This window comes from Lygodium microphyllum, chromosome 3 (genome assembly GCF_053477565.2).
Source record: "Lygodium microphyllum isolate KBCC chromosome 3, Lygodium_microphyllum_v1.1.10, whole genome shotgun sequence".
NCBI lineage: Eukaryota > Viridiplantae > Streptophyta > Polypodiopsida > Schizaeales > Lygodiaceae > Lygodium > Lygodium microphyllum.
The window spans coordinates 17,823,694-17,846,921 of NC_141137.1; the positions used below are offsets into that span (position 1 = coordinate 17,823,694).

At 41.9% G+C, this 23,228-nt stretch overlaps 1 protein-coding gene across 3 annotated transcripts in view; it reads right to left on the minus strand.

The window, feature by feature from the left end:
- The window catches only part of LOC148038104 (appr-1-p processing enzyme family protein), a 64,694-nt gene extending 41,882 nt beyond the window's left edge, over nt 1–22,812 (minus strand). For 2 of the 3 annotated variants that reach the window (XM_087668989.1, XM_087668998.1), the window contains exon 1: nt 22,264–22,812. In XM_087668989.1, coding sequence (XP_087525115.1) covers nt 22,264–22,533 — 270 coding nt within the window. In that variant the 5' untranslated portion in view covers nt 22,534–22,812. Of the gene's footprint in view, nt 1–1,615; nt 1,686–22,263 lie in introns of all 3 variants that reach the window. The other variant, XM_087669006.1, reaches the window with a different exon arrangement.
- Between the last annotated feature and the right edge of the window lie 416 nt (nt 22,813–23,228).

The window sequence follows — 23,228 nt, forward strand, 5'->3', positions numbered from 1 at the left end:
TGTCTAAAGGGCAAAATACCCTTCCATGCAAATGGGTTTACAATATGAAGGTCACTTCTGGTTCTTCACCAAAGTACAGAGCAAGATTGGTTGCAAAGGGGTACAAGCAGAAACATAAAATTTACTTTGATGAGATTTTCTCTCCTATAGTCAAGATGACTACATTGAGAACCATTTTGGGCTTGGTTGCAGTTGAGGATATGGAGCTCATATAGATGGATGTAAAGACTGCGTTTTTGCATGATTATCTTGGTTTTGTATGTTGATGACATGCTGATTGCTGTCAGGGATACTCATGCCTTGGACTCACTCAAGCAAAGTCTTCATGGCAGCTTTGATATGAAGGATCTTGGTGATGCAAATCACATTCTTGACATGCGAATACTCAGAGAAAGATCGAAAGGCTTACTCTATCTATCTCAGCAAGAGTATATCTCCAAAGTTTGCAGCATTTCAATATGGAGAGGGGGAAAACAATTGGGTTCCATTGCCTCCATATGTGAAACTTAGTGCAGAGGTAGCCTGAATGTGATGATGAGAAGGCTGAAATGGCCCAAGATACCATATGCTTCAGTTGTTGGCAATTTGATATATGCCATGGTTGCTACATGTCCTGACATTGCCTTTGCAGTGGGAATGGTTAGCAGATACATAGCAACCCCTGGCAAGAGGCATTGGGATGCAGTGAAAGGTATTATGAGATATCTCAAAGGCACAAAGGAGTTGTGCATCTACTTTGGAAAGCAGAAAGCATCTGTTGTTGGCTTTACGGATGCTGACTATGCTGGTCATGCGGACTGTAGAAAGTCCACTTCTGGGTATGTGTTTACTTTCACAGGAGGAGCAGTCTCTTGGATCTCCAGGCTACAAAAGATGTTGCATGTGGCTGCCACTGAGGCATGCAAGTAGGCTTTATGGCTTTCACGTCTAGTGGGAGAGCTTGGCATCACACAGTTACATGTTTTCCATTGTGATAGTCAAAGTGCTATCATGCTAGCACGGAATCCTATTTTTCATGCAAAGACAAAGCACATACAGGTGAAGTACCACTTCATTAGAGATGTACTTGATAGCAAGAGCATTGAGTTTGTCAAAGTGCATACAGATGATAATCCTGCAGACCTTCTCACAAAGGGTCTTTCAGCAGAGCGGTTTGCTCATTGCCGACAGATGATGGGAGTTGGATAGATATATTTATTTCAGCTTTGTACATAGCTAGACTTAGCTGATTACTTTCTCCTCTTAAGGCACATTGCCTTTAGCTAGAAGGTTGTTGGAAATAAAGGGCTATCGTGCCTTTTGTATGTGCACGGGTGTCAACACATCCTTAGCACATTGTACTTTCATATATATATCTATTTAAGATCTAAAGTGGTACACTCCTCATTGTACCAAAAACGTGCTCACACTCTACACTACTTGCTCTCGCTCTCTCTCTCTGTCTCTCACTGCGCATACGACAGTCTGCCTCGATCTCCGTGCCTAATCAATTCCTACAATGTAAACATAGGAAAAGACATGAGAGTGACAATTCTTTAAACTTAACCAACTCAAACAATTATCACCATGAAAATTAAAAGAGAGAGAGAGAGAGAGAGAGAGAGAGAGTCAATACCATGTCGAGAGGGAAATGGGACCCTCTTCCTTTACACGAATTTATTGAAACAAACCACGAGACCAAGTGCCTGAACCATATACAAAATGATTGATTTATTGCAATTCTGAAAATTAGGATTTTGAAACCCTAATTTTTGCAAACTATGGGCAACACACTAATTTTCTTCTTTAATGTTTGGATTAGATCAAGTTAAGTAGAAAGTGCTTCTTGGATGAGAGATAGATAGCAAAGTACAAAGCATGTGACTGAAATTTCAGCATGAGAACTTATTCCAAATGAAGAGAGAGACCTCCAATATATATATATATATATATATATATATGGGGCTAGGGTACTCAAAAGTGGAAAGTAGAGGTTACGAATGATAAGTGTTTGCTAGAAATGACAAGTGTAGACAAGTGTAGAAACAAATTCTCTTCAAAATGACAAGTCCTATTCTAGATGCCACATGTCACTTTTCTAAAGAAAAAAACTTCCAAACCTTCTACTCTAAAAATATCTCAAATATTTAAGAATTTAAGATAGATGTTGAAGACAAAATTATTATCAATAAGATTAAAGCATCTCAAAATTTCACATCCTCGTGACAAACCTCCCCCTTGAAATCCCTACAACCATTCTCGATTGCACTATATTGTGCCAAAGGAAAAAAATACTGCACTGGAATATCCATAAGGCATCACAGTCACAGCATTGGCCACTGTTTTGTAAGCATGCCACATGCCCCAAACCTGCTGAAATTTTCCAACCAGCATAAACATAATATAAATCTAAAAAATGGTCCAAACTGTTGCTAGAAACCCATTGGATGCATCCCTAACTCATGTTTCTCGACTATTTTAACTTCACAACCATAGTAAAGCATATTTCAGTATAAACCATGGCTCAAACTGTCAATGGCATTTACTAACATGCTGCTCTCTATGGAACCAGCTATACACCATTGAAAATTGAGCATAATCTGATCATAGACTAATCATTTATTGATCTGAGAATTGATCACAAACTATTACAAATGTGATTCCAAACTGTTCCCAAACTCATTGCAAAAACTGATTAGCAATAGATGCAAAACTAATCCCAAAGTGACCATAAATCGCTCTCAAACTAATCAAAAACTGATCTAAAACTGATCAAAATTTAATCTCAAAACTAAGGCAAAAGCTCATACCCAACTGATCATAAACTGATCCCAAACTGATGCAAAAGTATAATCTTAGAGCCGCAATAACAACCATACTAATCTATATATATCTCACAATAACTAGTACACTGAGTAGTGACCCCATGGCAGACATACTATTAACACAGTACCTTGGACGTATGCCGAATACATCCAAGATCCACTACATACGAGAGCTGTCCAAAACTGGTGGAGTGGAAGTACTACCTCCTCCTTGAGCATCAAGCAATGCTCTAGACCCCTGCTCTGTTGAACCTGACTGAGCCCATAAAGTCAACTCTAACTGAAAGGCATCTAGGTAAAGTTGCAACAACAAAGGATGGCCTGTCAAGTCATCCTCTTCCATCCATTTTGCATCCACTGATAAATAGTTCTAAAACTTCAGCAAATATCTCCTGGGAACTTTACCCCTGACCTTTCTTTTCTTATATGCCAAAATCTTCTTGGGTACCAAGATCTCATCCACCTTCTCATTAGCAAAGTTTGAATGAGTAGCATATTGCTCTTTCATGGCATCCAACTCAATGTGATAAACCATGTTGAAGGCCGAATTTTGTGGCTTACATGACAGTGCATAAGCCACAAAATTCTTTTTACCATCAATGTACAATTTGAAAATGAAACAGAGGGAAAATTTGTCCATCTCATATGTTTCTCTGACAACTTTGTCTACATCAAAAAGTACCTCAAACTTTGATGATCTGTCTACATTGTAAAATTAGCCCCCAACAATAAATGTTTCCACGTATACAGTGCATGAATTACTGCCACGAGCTCTTTCGCATAGACCTGCAAATTCTTCTCTGCACCGTGGAGAAATCAGCTCTCATAAGCCACAACTTGGCCATCCTGCATAAGAACAACCCCAATACCGATTCCACATGTATCACACTGAACCCAAATGACTTCCTTAGATCGGGCAAGACAAGCACAATATCTAAAGTCATCTTTTGACTCAACTTTTCAAATGCTGAAATTTCCACTATTGTCCATCTAAATAGCATATCCTTTTTCTACAAAGCATGGAATGAAGATGCGATTTCAGTAAAACCATATACATACTTCCTATAGTAAGAACATAAACTCAAGAAGCTGCGGATCTCATGTGCATTTCTCAAAGGTAGCCATGATCGTGTGACCTAAAACTTTGCAAGATCCATGCGAATACCATCAGCTGATAAAATCTGCCCAAAAAAATGGATCTCATGCAAAAATACAATGTCCAAGTATTTTCTATGCTCTGTCTCATTATTTGAATAGACAATCATGCCACCAAAGAAAGTGCTCACAAATACTCTCTCTGGCTTGAAAATGGGATCCATCATCTAATTGAAAGTGACGAGCATTCATACATCCAAAAAGCATGACAAGAAACTCATATAACCCAAAAGATGACTTGAAAGTTGTCTTAGGCACATCCTTCGGGCTAATGCGCATCTGATGATATCCACTTTTTAAATTTATACGGCTGAATATGGTTGCCTCCTGCAACCTATCCATAACATCACTAATTTGAGGGATTTAAAACCGATTCTTTATCGTGATCTTGTTCATACCATGATACTAAATGCACATATGCCATGAGCCATCCTTTTTCTACACCAAAAGTGCTAAAGAACAAAAAGAAGATGAACTAGGCTAAATCAGCCCTTTTGCTAAAAGCTCATTCACCTGACTTATAATCTCCTCTTGTTGGGCTGCACCGACTCTATCAGGTGACTTATTAGGTGGGCTACTTCCAGGGATAAAATCTATGTTATGATCTTCAAGCCATTCACGTAATAGTTGCCGTAAAAGTGACTGAGAGAAGCAATCAACATACATTTTCAAAAATGGCCTACGATCCTTCTCTAACTTATATATATTCTCAACATTCTCACTATCATCCTTATTCTTAGTAAAAACCAAGTATATTGAAATATGATTTTTCATTACTTTAGAAATGGCATCTACAAATACAACAGGAACTGATTCTCTTTTTAACTTTACATCAAGTATGAGTGTCTTTCCCTTATGTTGAATATAATCTCTTTTGCACCAGAATCAATCACTGCATACATATGGTGACACCATGGCATTCCAAGCAATACATCACAACCCTCAAGTGGAGTAATCAAGAACTTTTTGCTATCCACATATCCTTGTATATGCAACCAACACTTTCAATGAGCAATGTGACATGCTTTGCATGGTCTTTACATGCCATTCCAACTTCCTTCTGTCAGAGTGCTGCGGTGCGGAAGCGTAGGACTGAGAGAGAGAGAACACAGAGAGAGAAGAGAGAGAAAGAGACAGTGGAAGATGAAGATCTGCTGTATAAAGTGTGCTGTATACAAAGATATGCAGATATGTGCGCAGTGCGCTGGACTGTGTGTCTCCACCTCGACGATGCAACCTGCTGTTCACCTCGAAGTCCGCTGCAGACTGCACTGTCTTCTGTCTGAAATCTGCGAACAGAGACGGAATCTACGCGAGCCACCAGTCTGTAATCTGCAAGCAGAAAAGTGTGGGAGACTGCTGAAAAACTCGGCTATAAATAGCCAAGATCTGGGCGCCAGAAAAAGACCTGTCGGCTGCATTTTAATGCAGCCGACTGACAGGAACAGGTCGGACTGCCACGTGGCAGTCCGACTGTGCACTCCGACTACACCTGGACAGAATCTGTCCGACTGCACCTGGACAGGATCTGACTGCTAACACCCCCTCTCAGAGCCTAGGCAGGGCAGAAGCCTGAGGGGTCTGGAATGTCTCCGAAGTAGAGCCTGGGGAAGTGCCTTTGTAAACAAATCTGCAAGATTGTCCTCCGTCTTGCAGTACTCCACAGTGATGGTCTCATCCAGAAGCTTCTCTCAGATGAAGTGGTACTGGATCTCTATGTGCTTTGTCCGGGCATGAAAAATACAATTCCGTGCCAAGGCAATGCAACTCTCATTGTCGCATTGCAGCAAAGTAGGACGAGTCTGCGGGCAGCCAAGCTCCTCCAGCAATCGCCGAAGCCACACAGCCTCACATGTGGTGGAAGACGCGGCCCGATACTCCGCCTCAGTAGACAAAAGGGCTACCGTGGGCTGCTTCTTGCTACTCCATGAGATAACACCTGCACCCAATGTAAAACAGTAACCTGTAGTAGACCGCATGTGGTCCACATCACCGGCCCAATCCAAGTCGCTCCAACCTGCAAGAACAAGATCTGAACCACCTGTGTGCCTGCGAGGTAATGAATCCCTAAATCAGACGTCCCCCTCAAATACCGAAGGATCCTCTGAGCAACCTGCCAATGCACCGTCTGAGGTTCACTCATAAACCCTGCCAAGAGCCCAACAGCAAAACAAAGATCAACACGAGTGTTGAGGAGCCAAATCAATGATCCAATCAACTGACGATAGCGGGAAGCATCCGCCATGGGAAAAGCTGAGTGGGAAGTGGCCTTCCAGTTCAGATCCATAGGAGTAGAAAGGGTCCGACAATCCTCCATCCCAAAAGAAACCAAGAGCTCCTATACATATCTCTGCTGAGAGATGAAGATCCCCCTCTGAGACTGATAAATCTCATGGCCCAAAAAGAAATGGAGTAGACCCAAGTCCGTCTCGAACGTCCGATGTAAAGCTGCCTTCGTCTCTTGGACCTTCTGTGCATGATCACCTATGACAATCAAATCATCAACATACAACACAAAAAGCACACAACCAGCCTCGGAAGTGTGTACATAAATCTGCGGATCGGCCTTAGAACGCCGATATCCCAACTCTGACTGAAGGAACAAATCAATCTTCTCGTTCTATGCACGCGGAGCTTGCTTGAGGCCATACAAGGCCTGCTTCAACCTGTAGACTTTCCCATCTGAAGATCCAAAGCCAGGAGGCTGCGCGACATAGATCTCCTCCTTCAAATCACCATTAAGGAAGACCGACTTCACATCCAACTGGTAGACAGGCCATCTCCTATGGCCAGCCAAGGCAAGAACAGCTCAAATAGTCGCCATACGAGCAGTGGGGGCAAAAGTAGGCGCTATGCAAAACCTTTAGCAACAAGGCGAGCCTTGTGCTTGTCCAAAGAACCATCGCTAAGGTACTTGGTCTTTAAAACCCATTTGACGCCAATCACCTTCTTATTCGGGGGGGGTGGCACAAGTGACCAAGTGCCATTCCTCTCAATAGCCTCCAACTCGGCTTCCATAGCTTTCTTCCATGGTGTGGACTGTAAAGCCTCCTTCACGGAGGTGGGCTCTCGATCCTGCATAACACGGGTCATCAAACAATAGTTAGAGCAAACAAGCTCCGTAGAATGTGTCTGGTGCTGCCGTGACCGCCGCGGACCATCCTGCGGTCCCCACTCCTCAGGAACCCCCTCGATCCCTGAATCACGAAGTGTGTCACGGGCCCAACGAGGAGGAGGCTGGACCTCCCCTCGTCTCTCTCCATCAGCTGAAGACTCTAGAATATCCACCGGTGGTAACTCCTCAGGGGTGGCTGGTGGAACAGTAGACTTTGTGTCAGAAACAGAATTAGAATCAAAAGGCACGGGCTCCAAAGGAACTGTAGCAGGAGCCCAGCTCTCCCCTGGATCTCCAAGAACGGGATGCTCCTCACCCGCTGGTATGGCCGGAACCTCCACAAACCGCACATCTCGACTGGTGTACACATCCCGCTTGACGGGATTATACAAACGATAGCCTTGGGACTGGGAGCTGTAGCCAACAAATACCTGTCTTCGGGAAGCTACTTCAAATTTATCACGAGGAGCCTTGGGAATGTGAACATAGGCATCACACCCAAAGACCCTAAAATAAGAAACATCGGGCTTAGTCCCAAAGTAAGCCTCAAAAGGTGTCATCCCATCAACGGCCGAAGTAGGGGATCGATTAAGGATGTGGACTGCAGTAGCCACAGCCTCGGCCCACAGAAACTGAGGTGTCTGTCGGTGCTCCATCATGGTGCGCGCCATCTCGATCACACTGCGGTTTTTCCGCTCAAGAATGCCATTTTCTTGAGGAGTTTTGGTATTAGCAAACTCCTGGTGAATACCTTTATCTGCACAAAAACGAGCAAACTCATTAGAAACAAATTCACCACCCTTGTCGGATCGCAAGGTCTTCAATCTCCGGCCTGATCGGTTCTCCTCAAAGAGAAGCCAATCCTTGAAGTGGGAGAAAGCTGCCGACTTCAATGCCAAAAAATAGGCCCATGTCATCCTGCTGTAGTCATCTACGATCAACATGAAGTACGAGCTCCCTCGCAAGGACTCGTTCCTCATAGAGCCACAAAGATCCGTAGGTACAAGCTCCATCGGTGAAGTAGACCGCCGCGAAGCTTTGTGGGGAATGGCATCCCTATGCTGCTTCCCACGAATGCAGGAGACGCATGGCTGCTGGCTCACCACTATATCCGGCAACCCTCGAACAAGCTGTCCACGTGACGCCCTCCGAAGATAATCATAGTTGAGGTGACCAAACCGAGCATGCCATAGCTCTGACTGTGTCTAAGAAGTAAGAAGAAGAGTAGAGAGGGCGGTGGAAGACTTCAATTTATAGATGCCGTTCTCCTCATATCCGGATGAGAGAACCTTCCTTGACCCACGATCAAGGACTCGCACCGAATCACTGTCAAACTCCACCAAAAGTCCAAGGGAGCAAATCTTATGAACTGACAGAAGATGATATCCTAAACCTGGTACATGCAAGACCTCTGAGGTATGGGTACCACCACGTCCATCTGGAATAAGCTGCATCTCGCCCCGTCCTGCAATAGACACTGAAGAGCTATCTCCAATGAGAATTTGCCCACGCGAGGGTCGCAACTAGGCAACACCATCTGATGAAGGAGTCATGTGCCGGGAGGCACCACTGTCAACGATCCACTCTCGAGCCTGGGGAGCCGCCATCGCAACATCAGAAGCATTCGGTGAAGAGTCCTCAATGACAGCTAGATGAAGAAATGCAGCTGATGAGGATGCAGCCACCGCTCCAGAATCCTTCGTGTCCTTCTTGTTGGTGTCCTTCTTGTCTTTGTCAGGGCAATCCTTCTTCCAATGGCCAGTCTTTCCACAAATATGGCATGTGGATTCTTTGTCCTTGTCCTTGTCCTTCTTTGACTTGTTATCCCCCTTCTTCTTCTTTTGGTCCTTCCCCTTCTTCTGAGAGGCTTGACCTGTCAGTGCCTCCGACTTGGAAGCATTCTATCCCTTTAGTTGTTCCTCTTGGTCCAAGACCATAGGAACCAACTCTTCCCACCGAAGAGTGGACTCTCGCCCCGAATCAATAAGAGCGGAGTAGAAAGTACCGAATCGTGGCGGCAACTGGGATAAGAGTGTGATCGCCATGTCTTCGGAGGAAATCGGCTTCCCCGCATTTTGAACTTGCATCTGAAGCTGTCTAAGCTTGTTGATGTGCTCCCGCAACGAAGAAGACTTGTTCACGGACAAGATCCGCATCTGAACCTCCAAAGAAACCCGCTTCATTAGGGTCATCCGGTTATACATCTGATCAAGCTCCAGCCATATCTCCCGAGCCACCGTCAAGTGCTCGATGTGAGCTATCACGGCTGTAGTACAAGACAGAAAAAGAAAGGAACGAATCCTGGCATTCAGTTTGTCCCAGTGAGACTCTGCCTTGGCCAACTCTGCACAAGCATCGGAAGAGAGTTTGGACTCATCTCTCACCGAGGGCCGATCAATTTCCTCCTGTACGAGCTCCGCCAAATCATAGGACTCAAGGATGGCCAACATCATGACGCACCAGATGTGGTAGTTGTCGCCATCGAGCTTCTGATCTGCGGGAAGAGCCGGTAAGACAAGCACCTTCCGGTCCATAATCGTCTGGAACTCCAAGTCAATCTCTGTAGACATCTTCACCTGTAATGCCTTTACAAACGCAAAAGCAGCCCCCTTTGACTGTGAAAACTCAGCCTGCTAGGGCTCTTCCGCGTCCTGAAACTTCTTCACCCGCCGGAGGCGATGAAAAAGCAAAACCTGCACTTGAAAGCTGAAAACTCAAACTTCCTCCTCGTCAAACAGCAGTAAACAGCAGCAAATCCACCACCTGGACTCCTTTCCTGCGCGCCCACGCTTGCTTCAATCTTGTTCCGAGGCACAGCCCTCCTGCCTGCCCTCAAACGCTGAAAACGCAGCCTTGTGTCGCGATAGAAACTCCTCTTCAGGTTGGTTCTGCACTCAGTCAGCCCTTCAACACTGCTCTGATACCATGTCAGAGTGCTACGGTGCGGAAGCGTAGGACTAAGAGAGAGAGAACGCAGAGAGAGAAGAGAGAGAAAGAGACAGTGGAAGATGAAGATCTGCTGTATAAACTGTGCTGTATACAAAGATATGCAGATATGTACACGGGCGCAGTGCGCTGGACTGTGTGTTTCCACCTCGACGATGCAACCTGCTGTTCACCTCGAAGTCCGCTGCAGTCTGCACTGTCTCCTGTCTGAAATCTGCGAACAGAGACGGAATCTGCGCGAGCCACCAGTCTGTAATCCGCGAGCAGAAAAATGTGGGAGACTGCTGAAAAAACTCGGCTATAAATAGCCAGGATCTGGGCGCCAGAAAAAGACCTATCGGCTGCATTAATTTAATGCAGCCGACTGACAGGAACAGGACAGACTGCCACGTGGCAGTCCGACTGTGCAGTCTGACTGCACCTGGACAGAATCTGTCCGACTGCACCTGGACAGGATCCGACTGCTAACACCTTCATGGGTCCTCAAAATTCTTGGACAATAGACATCCTATTGGCCCCAAAATTGATGCCTCTTTCGATAATTTTTTATCTTCAATTGCCAATGGATTTAATAAAAGCCGAGATTCCATGATCTCCTCTAGGGACTAGCATTGATTAATTAATTAATACATGTCCAAGGATCAAGAGAGGTTGGAGACCACTCCAAGTTGCGAATGGCCTAGCCAATTTAATTATGGATAGACACATTTAATTTTTATTAATCCTGAAAATTGATTTCAACCCTTTTGACCCTGCCCAAAATTAAATGTGCCCATCCATAATTAAATTAGCTAGGTCATTTGCAATCTAGAGTGGGCCCCAATCTCTGTTGACCCTTAGATTGGCATAAATTAATCAATGCTAGTCCCTAGAGTCATCACTTACACTTTTTGGCCAAACAACTGTCCTAGGGTCAAACAGACACCAACCGACCACCAAAACCCAATTGGCATAACTGAAACCAGTCTTCCTCATCAGATAGAATAGTAATTCCTTGATTACAACTTAGTTACAACAACAACAACATTTATTAAAAAACTAAGAAACGCAAATTAACTCACAAACTTGGACAATGCACACCTCGTTGGCCCCAAAACTAGTGCCCCTTTCGATATTTCTTTAACTTAATTGAAGAACAACTTGATGTACAATGGGATTTTCCCAATCCCTTTCGGTATTCCAACTCTCCTTACTGTCCAAAATGACCAGCAAGTCTTCAATCTGATTTGCCCCTTGAATCGAGCAATTAATTGGCCTTCACTCGCTTTGATGGAGATGGAAAAATGCCCCAAAATCATTAATTTCCTAGTCTCTCTACTTGAATTTGACTGAAAACAGCTTCAGCCCTCTTGAATCCAAGTTTTGGAGCTTCCAATCTCTAGAACACTTCTCGAGACTGCCACTAAACCCTAATTTCTAGTGCAGATTGGGATTTACAGCAAAGAAATCTGAAATTTCTCAACCTCTGGTGATCTCGATGTTGTGATCTTCAAAGCAAGGCTATAGAAAGGCTGGGAGATGAGAGAGAATGCTAAGAAGAGAGAAAATTCAAACTTTCTTTGCAAAGAACTAAAGAAAATCAATCATTTACTGCTATTGCTCTATCTCAACAACCTCTAAATGTTGTCACCCGCTGTTGATTGGTCTTCTCCTGCTGTTGCAGTCTCACAAGGTTCTCCAATGATTGCAGATCAAACCAATAGCATTTCCTCTCTCTCTCTGGCAAGCTGAATGTACTAAATGCCTCTCTCTAACCTCTAAAGATGTTTTCAATCTTCCACGGGCATTTTTGCCATGTGGCAACCTTCCCAAATGGTTTTTCAAGCATTATCCATGATTAAATATCAATTTTCAGTCTTTAAATACTAAAAATTAATCTAATAATTATTTCGGTACTTAGAAAAATAATCCAACTTAATCTAACTTGCCAATAATTAAATTGGCTAGGCAACTTCCATTCCTGAGTATCTTTGTGCCATCTTTGACAATTAGATTGGCGTTAGGTACCATTAAACACCACTTCTCTAGTATCACCAACTGACACTTATGGCCAAACGAATGACCTAGACCAACTACCGGCACCAGATATCACCAAGTACATGTGCACCATAACTTATAGCAACTTTTTCCTTTGACATCCCATGATTTCCTCACGTCTCAGGTTCATAAATTTACTCTAACCCAATTACACCTCACATGTGCAACATTTACGTAACCATGTGATGAAAAGTAATCCACATATTAAGTGAGGTTTCAAAAATACAACTCATGACAGCCCCTCCCCTTAAAATCCTTGCAATAATCCTCGATTGCACAACCAGATGCATCAAAAGCAAAATAGTGGATTGGAATTTCCACAAGGTATCATAATTAACACAATATTGCGCACTGTTGCTCCACCATTTCATATGCCCAACACATGCTGAAAATTACCAACCAACATAATATAACATAATATTCTCAAAGAATCTCAAAAACATTGTCAGATTATCATGTGACATCTCTATTTCTCATGAGCTCAACTCATTTAGCAAAACCAAACCATAGCATAGCATTAACCAAGCATAAATCATGGCAAAAACATCAATGGCATCATAACATATACTATTGTCCACAAAACTAGGTGAATACCATTGAATATTAATGATCATATACTTAAAACCAGCATTCATTAATTAATCTCCGATGATCATTAATCAAAGACAAATGTACAGTTTCAAAGCTGCAATGAAAACCATACCCATCTACATACCAAACATAGTAACTAGTACACTGAATAGTGATCTAGCAAATATACTGTCAACTACTATACCCTGAATGTATATTAAATACATTCGAGATCCACTACATCTAGAGCTATCCATCACTAAGTAGCGGAGATGCTAACTCACTCACGAGCATCAGGTAATACTTTGGATCTTGCTCTGCCAAACCTGATAGAGCCCGAACTAAAATTGACTCTAATTGAAACGTATCAAGGTAAAGCTGCAACAATTGAGGATGGTCTACCAAGTCATCCTCCTCTATCCATTTGGCATCCATTGGTGAATAATTGTGAAACTTCACCAAGTACCTTCTGAAAATCTTATCCTTGATCTTTTGCTCTGTGTGCCAAAATTTGCTCTTGTACCAATATTTCATCAAGCTCTTCAACCTCAAGCCGAATTTCAACAAATACATCCTCTCGCGCATCACCATGAAAAGGCCTAAGCAAGCTTACATGAAAGGCATTGTGTCTCTGCCAAAATGGAGGCAATTTTAGCCTATGGCATGCATCAATGATCCTCTCCAACACTTAAAATGGTCCATAGTATCGCATAGACAGCTTTGGATACAATCGCTCTTTGCCCTTCATCTTTTTCAAACATGCCTTTTCAAAATGCAGCAATACATAATCGCCCTCTGCAAAGTACAAAGTACGCCTATGAGGATCAGCTGCCCTAATTTTCAACTTTATTTTCTAATTTACCCTTTTTCTCAACCTTGGCCTCAATGACATGTGGCTTGGCATCACTACCTTGGAATCATGCATCCTTTCCATGCAGCAATGCATTGGCTGTAGTAGCAATTTCTATAAGCTGAGACATGCTGAAAACAGTGGACTTAATGCAAAAATCCCAAATACACTTTGGCAAACCACAAATATACTTTACCTGCTCATGGAGGGATACTATGCAATAAGAAGTAACTGGCAGCAATGCATCCCAAAACTTCTTATTATACTGATCCAAGTTCTTGCAATCTTTGGAATTCAGCTGATTTCAAGCTGTCATAATGTCTACTTCAAAGATACTTCTCAACCAATTTGAAGCAAACATTTGCTTGAACTAGATCCAAGTGGTAGGTGACTTCCCTTGAATAAGAAATGTAAATCCCTTCAAAAATGTGGCTGCCTTTCCTATCTTAGATGCCTCTATGAAGTTGCCTCCAGAGCAAGCTGCATCAAATTGCTAAATAAAAACAATTTCTTTCAGCCTATCTTGTGCACCACTGAAAGGCTCAAACTTCACACTTTTGCCACCTTCATCATAGTCCTTCAATAGACCTATGGGAGTCAAGTTATCATAAATAGGCTGCTGTAAATAGGATGCATTTGCTGTATTTACATGATAACCAGCACTACCAGATGCTCCTACATGAAACCGGCACTAAATCCTTGTGCTCCAACAGTCCTTGGGGGTGCAAATACATATCCATATGGCCTGCTTTGTGCCCCATGCATCATGCCTATGCAGCCATACATGGGATTAGGCATTCCACTTGCATTACTTGGATATGTTGGGTGTTGTGAGCCGTGCATTGGTTGCTGCATACCATAGGGATTTGAGCCATACATTCCCATATCCGGTGCCTGTCCAACCATAGCATGAAAAATGGTTTCACCACCAAAGCATCTTTGATGTCCCATGCTTGCATGTGCATAATTACCTTGCTGCCCATGTTCCCATGGATTGGCACTACCAAGTTGGCCATGCATTTGCACTTACAACCCCACGGGTACCAACTATTTGCATTCATCATGCATTTTGGACTTTTCCAAAGAAGGCTTAGGCATTTCCTTCGCTTCTTATGGTTGTCCCGAAGCTATAGAAGGTCTTCCTCTTTGCCTTTGCTATCCTTCCTTAGGTCATTCACAAATTGAGAAAACTCAGAATCCTTTGCCAATTCAGTAAAAAGATTTGTTGTTGTACGCATTAGATCCTTAAAGCTATCATCTAATTCTTCAGCCCCTTGCTGGTTATCAACCTCTTTATGCATTGAACTACCAACATTTAGGTCATTTCCTACATTTTCAGCTTGTTGTCCATGCTGAGAACCATGCCCAACATCGGTCATTGCATTTTCCCCTTCACCACGTGACTGACCAAGGAGTGATGCATCCTCTCCACTCAATCCCATATCACCATGTGAAGACATACTTGCTGTAATTCACTACTAAGAGCAATTTCAGCACTAATGCAATAGTCCCAAGCTGCAATCAAGTACCGCGAGCCTATCAATTCCCGGCAATAGAACCATGAAACCAGCCTTTCTTCCCTAGATGGGTGATAATTCCCTGACTACAACTTAGTTACAGCAACAACATTTATTACGAAATTGGGAAATGCAAATTAACTCACAATCTTGGACAATGGACACCCTACTGGCCCCAAAACTAGTGCCCTTTGCGGTATTTCTTTAACTTAATTGAAGAAGAACTTGATGTACAATGGGATTTTCCCAATCCCCTTTGGTATTCGAACTCCCCTTGCTGTCTAAAATGGCCAGCAACTCTTTAATCTGAATTTCCCTTTGATTCAAGCAATCAATTGGCTTTCACCCACTTTGATGGAGATGGAAAGATGCCCCAAATTCATTGATTTGCTGGTCCCTCCACTTGAATTTGATTGAAAACTGCTTCAACCTTGTTAAATCCAAGTCTTGGAGCTTCCAATTTCTAGCACGCTTCCCGAGGCTCCAACTAAACCCTAACTTCTGCTGCAAATTAGGATTTACAATAGAGAAATCTGAAATTTCTCAGTCTCTAGTGATCTATGTGATCTTCAGAGCAAGATATAGAAAGGCTAGGAGATGAGAGAGAATGCTGAGGAGAGAGAAAATTCAAACTTTCTTCGCAAAGAACTGAAGAAAATCAATCATTTACTGTTGTTATCCTGCCTCAATAGCCTGTAGATGTTGTCACCTATTGTTGATTGGTCTTCTCCTGCCCCTAGCTGCCTTAGAAGATCCTCCAATGGTTGCAGATCAGATCAGTAGCACCTCCTCCCTCTCTCTTGCAAGCTGAATGCACTAAATGTATCTCTCTAGCCTCTAAAGACGTTTTCTAGCCTTGCATGGGCATTTTTGCCAAGTGGCAACCTTCCCAAATGGTTTTTCCAGCATTATCCATGATTAAATATTAATTTTTAATATTTAAATACTAAAAATTAATCTAATAATAATTTCAATGCCCAAAAAAATAATCTAACTAGTCAATAATTAAATTGGCCAAGCAAGTTCCATTCCCGAGTTTCTCTATGCCATCTTTAACCATCAGATTGGCGCTAGGTACCATTAAATGTCACTTCTCTAGTGTCACCACAACTAACACTTATTGCCAAATGAATAATGGCCTAGGCTAACAATTGGCACCAGATACCACCAAGTACTTGTGCAACATAACTTATAGCAACTTTTTTCTTTGATATCCCATGATTTCCTTGGATCTCGGGCTCGTAAATTTACTCTAACCCCAGTTACACCTCACATATGTAACATTTACTTAACCATGTGATTAAAAATTAATCCACGCGCTAAGTGAGGTTTTAAAAATACATGTCCTCATGGCAATAACTTATCACAACTTTTGCCTTTGATACCCACTATATCCTCGAGGTCCTTGGCTTGCTACCATGAAATAATTGCCTTATCCGTCACATGCTAAACAACCTTGCACATTTAATTAATAGCTTAATCAAATGTTATCGGCAAGATTAAAGCATCTTAAATTTTCACATCCTTGTGATATGGTAACATTCATATTTCAGTTTATGACTCTATTTGCTTGCTTTAATTAGAGTTAAATTAGGTCATTACCACCCTTTTCCCAAAGAAAGATTCATTTCACATGCACCCTTGCGTAACACGAGTTGATATTCAAACTCATAGAACATCGACAATCAAGGCAACAAAACAATGCGATGCATAAAGTGAAAGCAATTAGAAGAGAGTTTGTTTAAGATGCAATTTGATCGTCTTTTAATTTTGGTGAGCGAGTAGTAGCAAACTCAACGAGTAGCCGCCTATAATTGGTCAACTTGACTTTCAAATCATCCCCTTCCGTAACAGAAAACTCCTGCAACTCATAATCAAGATCGATGCCTTGAGTCCAATCTCTCATGGCATAGTAGTTAAGGAGATGACTCCAACGAGTCAAGGCCAAGCGCTTCCTGGCAAGGTAGACCCCGAGATGCCTAGTCAAACCAAAATCTGCCGATTATTCCTGTGGAGTACAGACAACGACAGCTTGGATAGACCCTAGATGACTACCAAGTGTTACCTTCCACAAGAGACTAAATGGCAATGCTACAAGTCTATTGGATTGCCAATAGATTGAGTCCTTAAAATTGATCTTGGAAAGAATATATAGGATCAAGGGACAGAATAAAGTAATAACAATGTAAAATGCTTGTCGATTACTAAAAATATTGCCAAGGAGAAAAAGAAGAAGTTTGGGATGTCAGTTTCACATGCACCTTCTACTTCTACTGCCACAGAGTCTGTGTCTTTTGTCATTAACCATGACTATTGTTTTTATACTTGCAGTTACAATTCTTCTTGGGCACATAGAGCATTTAGCTCTACCAAGGATACTAGCACTTGGTTTTTTTACAGTGGTGTTTCTAAGCACATTACATCCCACAAGGATTTGTTTACTTCTATTGTTGCAGCTAATGTTAGCAAATCAGTACAATGTGCCAACAATACATCTTATCTTGTTAGAGGCGTTGAAGAGATTGTTTTGAAAGCCATTGATGGCTCTACTCTTCATTTGCACAATGCTTTATATGTGTCATGGATAAAGAAGAATTTATTGTCCATTTCTTCTTTAGCAAAAAGTGAAATGCAGGTCACTTTTGATGATGACAAATGCATTGCCAAGGATAAGGAATTCTTGACTTTGGTGCTCACCAACACATTACGTCATGGACTTTATGAGTTAGATGCTCACTTCATTAATGAGTCAATTAATTTAGTATCTACTCTTACTCCTCCTATGTCATAGACAGAGTTATGGCATGCTCGTATGGGACATGTAAATTATGGCAATCTAATGCTTATGCAACATACTCAAATGATGGAAGGCTTACCTCTCTTAGAGAGACCTTCTCAACACATTTATGAGGAATGCGTTTTGAGAATAATGCATCAGTTTTCTTTTCCTCATGATGTTGCTTTCAAAGCTAAAGCCAGGTTGCAAATTGTGCATTCAAATATATGTGGACCCGTGTAAAAAAGTCATTGGGTGGATGCTTTTATTTCGTTACCCTCACAGATGACTTAACACATTTTTGTTGGGTTTTTTCATTGATTAAAATGTCAAAAGTGTATGATGCATTTTTGGCTTTCACTACACTTGTGGAAAATCAATATGGTTGTAAGATTAAGATTCTTCATTCGGACCAAGGGGGGGAATATATCTTCATTGTTGAATTCCTTTCTAAAGCAAAAAGATATTGGGCATCAGTTTACTAGTACATATACTCCACAGCAAAATGGGATTACAAAAAGGAAGAATCAATCACTCATGGAGATGGCCAAATGTATACTGAAATCTAAGAAATTGCCACATGTTTTTTGGATGGAAGCAGTTATTTGAACTTGTCACCTTTTGAATAGGTGCCCTACTGAAGCATTGAAAAATATTCCGCCTTTTGAGGCTTGGAACAACCGTAAACCTTCAGTTGGTCACTTTTGTACCTTTGGTTGTCTCGCATATGCTTATATTCCCAAAGGGTTGAGAAAAAAGTTGGACAATAAGGCTGTCAAATGTATATTTGTGGGGTACAATAGTGAAAGCAAAGGGTACAGATTGTACGATCCTGTTTCCAAGAAAGTTTTAAGTTTTTGTCAATAGAGGTGTGATTTTTAATGAAAAATCAAAATTATTTCTTGCTGGTTATGACACATATCAGGTTGCAAAAGATATGTTTGAAGGGCTGCTGCCCATTTCTTTTGATGATACAACTGTAGCTCCATTAAATGAACAAAATGTTCAGCCAACTGCTCCATTAAATAATGCAGAAATTCAGCCTATGGCTGATCAGAATATTCAGCAAGATGTTAAACAACAGATTCAACAAGAGCATATACATAATCAAGAAGCTGGGCACATACCTAGATGGTATTTGCAAACTATACAAGATAGTCATTTGAATGCTCCTCTTGCTGGTTATACTCAAAGACAAAGATGTCTCCATGATTATGCTAATGCTATGGAGTTTGTTATGGCAACAAGCACACATGATGATGATGATGAGCCTAATTCTTTTGAGGATGCACAACAAAGTGTGCATTGGATGGCAGCAATGCAAGCTGAATATGATTCTATCATGAAGAATCAAACATGGGATTTACTTACATTGCCTATCGGAAAGAAAGCCATTGGTACTAAATGGGTTTATAAGCTGAAACAAAAAGCGGATGAATCCATTGATAAGTACAAAGCCAGGTTTGTGGCAAAAGGCTATGTGCAAAAGACAGGCATTGATTATGAGGACACATTTGCTCCTACATCCCATATGACCACTATCAAGTGTATGGTTGCATTGGCTGCCCATTATGGTTGGATTGTGCACCAGCTTGACATTAAGACTGCATTTTTACATGGGGAACTTTAAGAAGAAGTGTATCGACAACAGCCCACTGGTTATGTAGATAAAGGATTTGAACACTTGGTATGCAAGCTGAAAAAGGCCTTATAAGGTTTGAAACAAGCTCCACAAGCTTGGTACGCAAAAATTGATGCCTTTTTTCTCAGCCAAGGGTTCATAAACAGCCCATCAGAGTCTACTCTTTACGTATGCAAAGAGGGGGGATCCTTGCTGATCATCTATCTTTAAGTGGATGATCTACTATTCACAAAAACACATGCTGATCAAATTTCAGCATTTAAGAAAAATTTGAGGCAAACTTTTGATATGTCAGATTTGGGGCCTTTGCATTACTATTTGGACATGCATTGGATTATCACAATCCAGATATATTGGTAAACTCCTTAAGAGATTTGGCTTTCAAAAATTGCAAGCTAGTAAGCACACAGATGGAGACTGGACTTAAGCTGTCTCTGCATGATAACAATGATATATTTGATATCCATAGATATGCTCCAATTGGCTGCCTCATTTATTTATGCAACACAAGGCCGGATATTCAGTTTGCAATTTCAGCCTTGAGCAAACAGATATATGCACAATCCACGCATGTCACATTGGTAAGTTGTGAAGCATGGTTTCCATTATTTGCAAGGCACCAAGACTCTTGGATTGCTTTATGCCAAGGGGAGGGGCTACTACAATTACATACTTACAGTGATTCAGATTGGGCTGGTAATTTTGATTCTTGTCACTCTACCAGTGGCAATTGTTTCTTTCTTGGCTCTTCTTGCATTTCTTGGCTTAGCAAGAAACAATCCACTACTGTCACATTGTCTTGTGAAGCTAATTACAAGGCAACTTCACTACTACAATTGAATGTGTATGGCTTGAGACGTTTGTTGGCTGATCTTGATGTATTTGTCACGGAGCCCGAAGCCTACTCCTTTGTTTTTACTGATAGTCAAATGCCATTGCAATGGCACGAAACCCTGTGTTTCATGCACACACAAAATACATTGAGATACAATATCACTTTGTCAAAGAGAGGCTACATGCAGGGGATATCAGCCTTGTCTGCTATCCTACCAACAAGAATGTGGCAAACATCTTCACCGAAACTCTTCCTCGCGACAAATTTGAAGCATTCCACAATGCTTTAAATTTTAATCTCCTTTGGTGGATGACCCTTGTATGCTGATCACCTATCACTTTGGGGGGGGGGGGGGGGTTGTTGGGTTTTTTTCACGCTTACGCTCACACAAGAGTGTCAATGATCCACACATAGGACATTGGGGCACTTTTTACTCTCCATAAGAGAGGTTCTTTCTCCTCATCACTTTTATTTTCATCTATGTATTTATGTTACACATTTTGGTCACTTATAGCACAATACACACATTCGTGTGTGAACGCTCTTTAAGTCACTTTCACATCCATAAAGTCTAAGGGTTATACTTTGTACTTTACATGTCACATTCTATTAAGAAAAACTATCGTGCTATGACCACTTCCTCTCTCTCTATCAATCGTGTTCACTTCTTTCTGCTCCATTGATGTACTTTGATCTTACACCTTGCTGAACTCAAACTTGAAATTTTGGAAACTCTTCCACTAACCATTCCACCCTTATAAAGGAAATAAAATGGTAGTGGAAAGTCTCCTCTTGTTTAGACTTTCTCTTTTTTTTTTTTAATGGAACTCTAGTGAACTCAAACTTCAAAATTTGGAAACTTTTCCATTGACACTTCAAACTCCATAGAGGGGATAAAATGGTTACTAGAAAGTCTCAACTTCTTCAGAAACCTCACCAGGGGGAGAGAGAGAGAGAGAGAGAGAGAGAGAGAGAGAGAGAGAGAGAGAGTTTCATGTGTGTACATTTAGTACTCCAAAATGAATATAAAGTACAAAACTATAAGGTTTACAATCTATTTAAAAATTGGATGTTCACACTGGAAAAAAGCCCCTCCTACACAAGGGGGTAAAAACTGCTCCGTGATAGAGTGTCCACATCAAAATGACCATGAGAAATACAACCTATATCCCATATTTATGGCATACTTGACAAGTAATTTGATGGATGAGCTGTCCATGAATTGTGGATGTGAAATTCATAATTAACAATTAAGATGTTGCAGGAAACTTTTCTCGTATGTACAAGATTAGGGTTTCTAAGGATGACTAGCAAGAGCTCGAGTCCTAAATGATGCAAGTACTTGGATTTGTGCCAAAGCTACTCCATCTGGTTTTTGCAGCTGTGCTCAGTATCAGCTCATGTCTTTTCCTTTCTATATGGAAGTCTCAATTTGAGATTCTAATTCTGTTGGTTTGTTCCACCTTTAAAAGGCTTTTCACTTGAGGCCATGTTGTGTGAAAAGTATCAACAAAGTCTGTATGAATTCACAGTCTGGACACAAAATCCTTAGCCAACAATAAATTATAAGGTTGAAAACAACATTTAAACACCCAAAACGCTCAAAGTCAAAGTGCAACCAGTGGGATCACGGGTTCCCTATGATGCCATTGCTCCCCGGACCAGGCCCTCCTGCATTGTTTCCCTACTCCTTCTGGTGAAGATAGCCCATACTTCATTTGTAAGAATGAAATCATCTATGTGAGGGAATAGCACTGTATAAAAATTGGAGGTGTGTGCGTCAAGGTACATTTATTCTAGTATAAATCACTGACTTATAATGTTTCACAATTGTACAATGGCTCAATGTGAGAGTTACACACCGTATATTGCAAACAGAAAACAAACGAATAAGAGTGTATATTATGATATAACATGCATACAGGACTCCGTGCGTGCGTGTGTGTGTGTGTGTGCGTGTGTGTGTGTGTTTGTGAGAGAGAGAGAGAGAGAGAAGAGGTTGAGCAGCATGCACACCTCATTCGAAGAGTTGACCACGGCATCCACTTCGAGGTTCCAGGGGTGACCACGCCAAAGGTAGAGCTTGGAGTTGATTTCATGGTCGACAGGAAACCTGGACCCGGTTACTTCGGGGAGGCCGTTGGCAGTTGCAGAGGAGAGAGGGTCGCCAGATTGAGAGAGGAAGAGGTCGTCGGGGGACCTGTAATCAGCATCACTCCAGCGAGGCACCTGATCGAGCTTCACGACTGAATCAATGGAAGCTCCTGTGCTCGTACGCGAATACATTTCTTGTGGCCTTCGACCATCCCTCTGTCCCTCTCTCTGGCCCCGTTTTTCCGTGCATGGATCAGAAGAAGAAAAGCTCGCAGCTTACATGAAGGCTTCTCATGGCCGTCTCTGGGGTCCTCTGGATCTTCGACTGCGGATGTGGATCGATTAGCAATAATTAGCGAGGCCAATACTGATATTGCTTTGGTGGCATGGATTGGGGCTTTTGTTCTGCGCTCCCCCTGCACTCCGACTCGGCGAGAAGCTGCCTCCCCTATTCTTATTTTCATATTGCTGCCTGGTATAGGAATACCATAAGTATTATCTTTTTGGCCTGCCCCCACAAAGGCGGAGCACTATAGAATTTCGCGACAAATATTGGGCTGCCGAAATTTTTGTAAGTTCGAAGCGTTTTAATATTGTGTGCGTATGGGCTACGGCCTATGTGCATGTGTATAAAGCTTAGGTTACCAACTAGGACGAATATAAGAAGGTGCCTACATGAGGCACGATACCTCAATCTTATAGGCATCACATCTTGGTGGAGATGTGGGGTAGCTACTTTTTTCTTTTCTTGGTCTTTCCCAATCCCTCATGATGTGTCCTCTCGAGCCAAAATCCATTTAGAGGAGGACAAGAGGAGGTGGCAATATGTGAGCAAGTGGATGGAGCAACAGCCCTCAAACATACCATCTCCATTCTATCCCATCCCG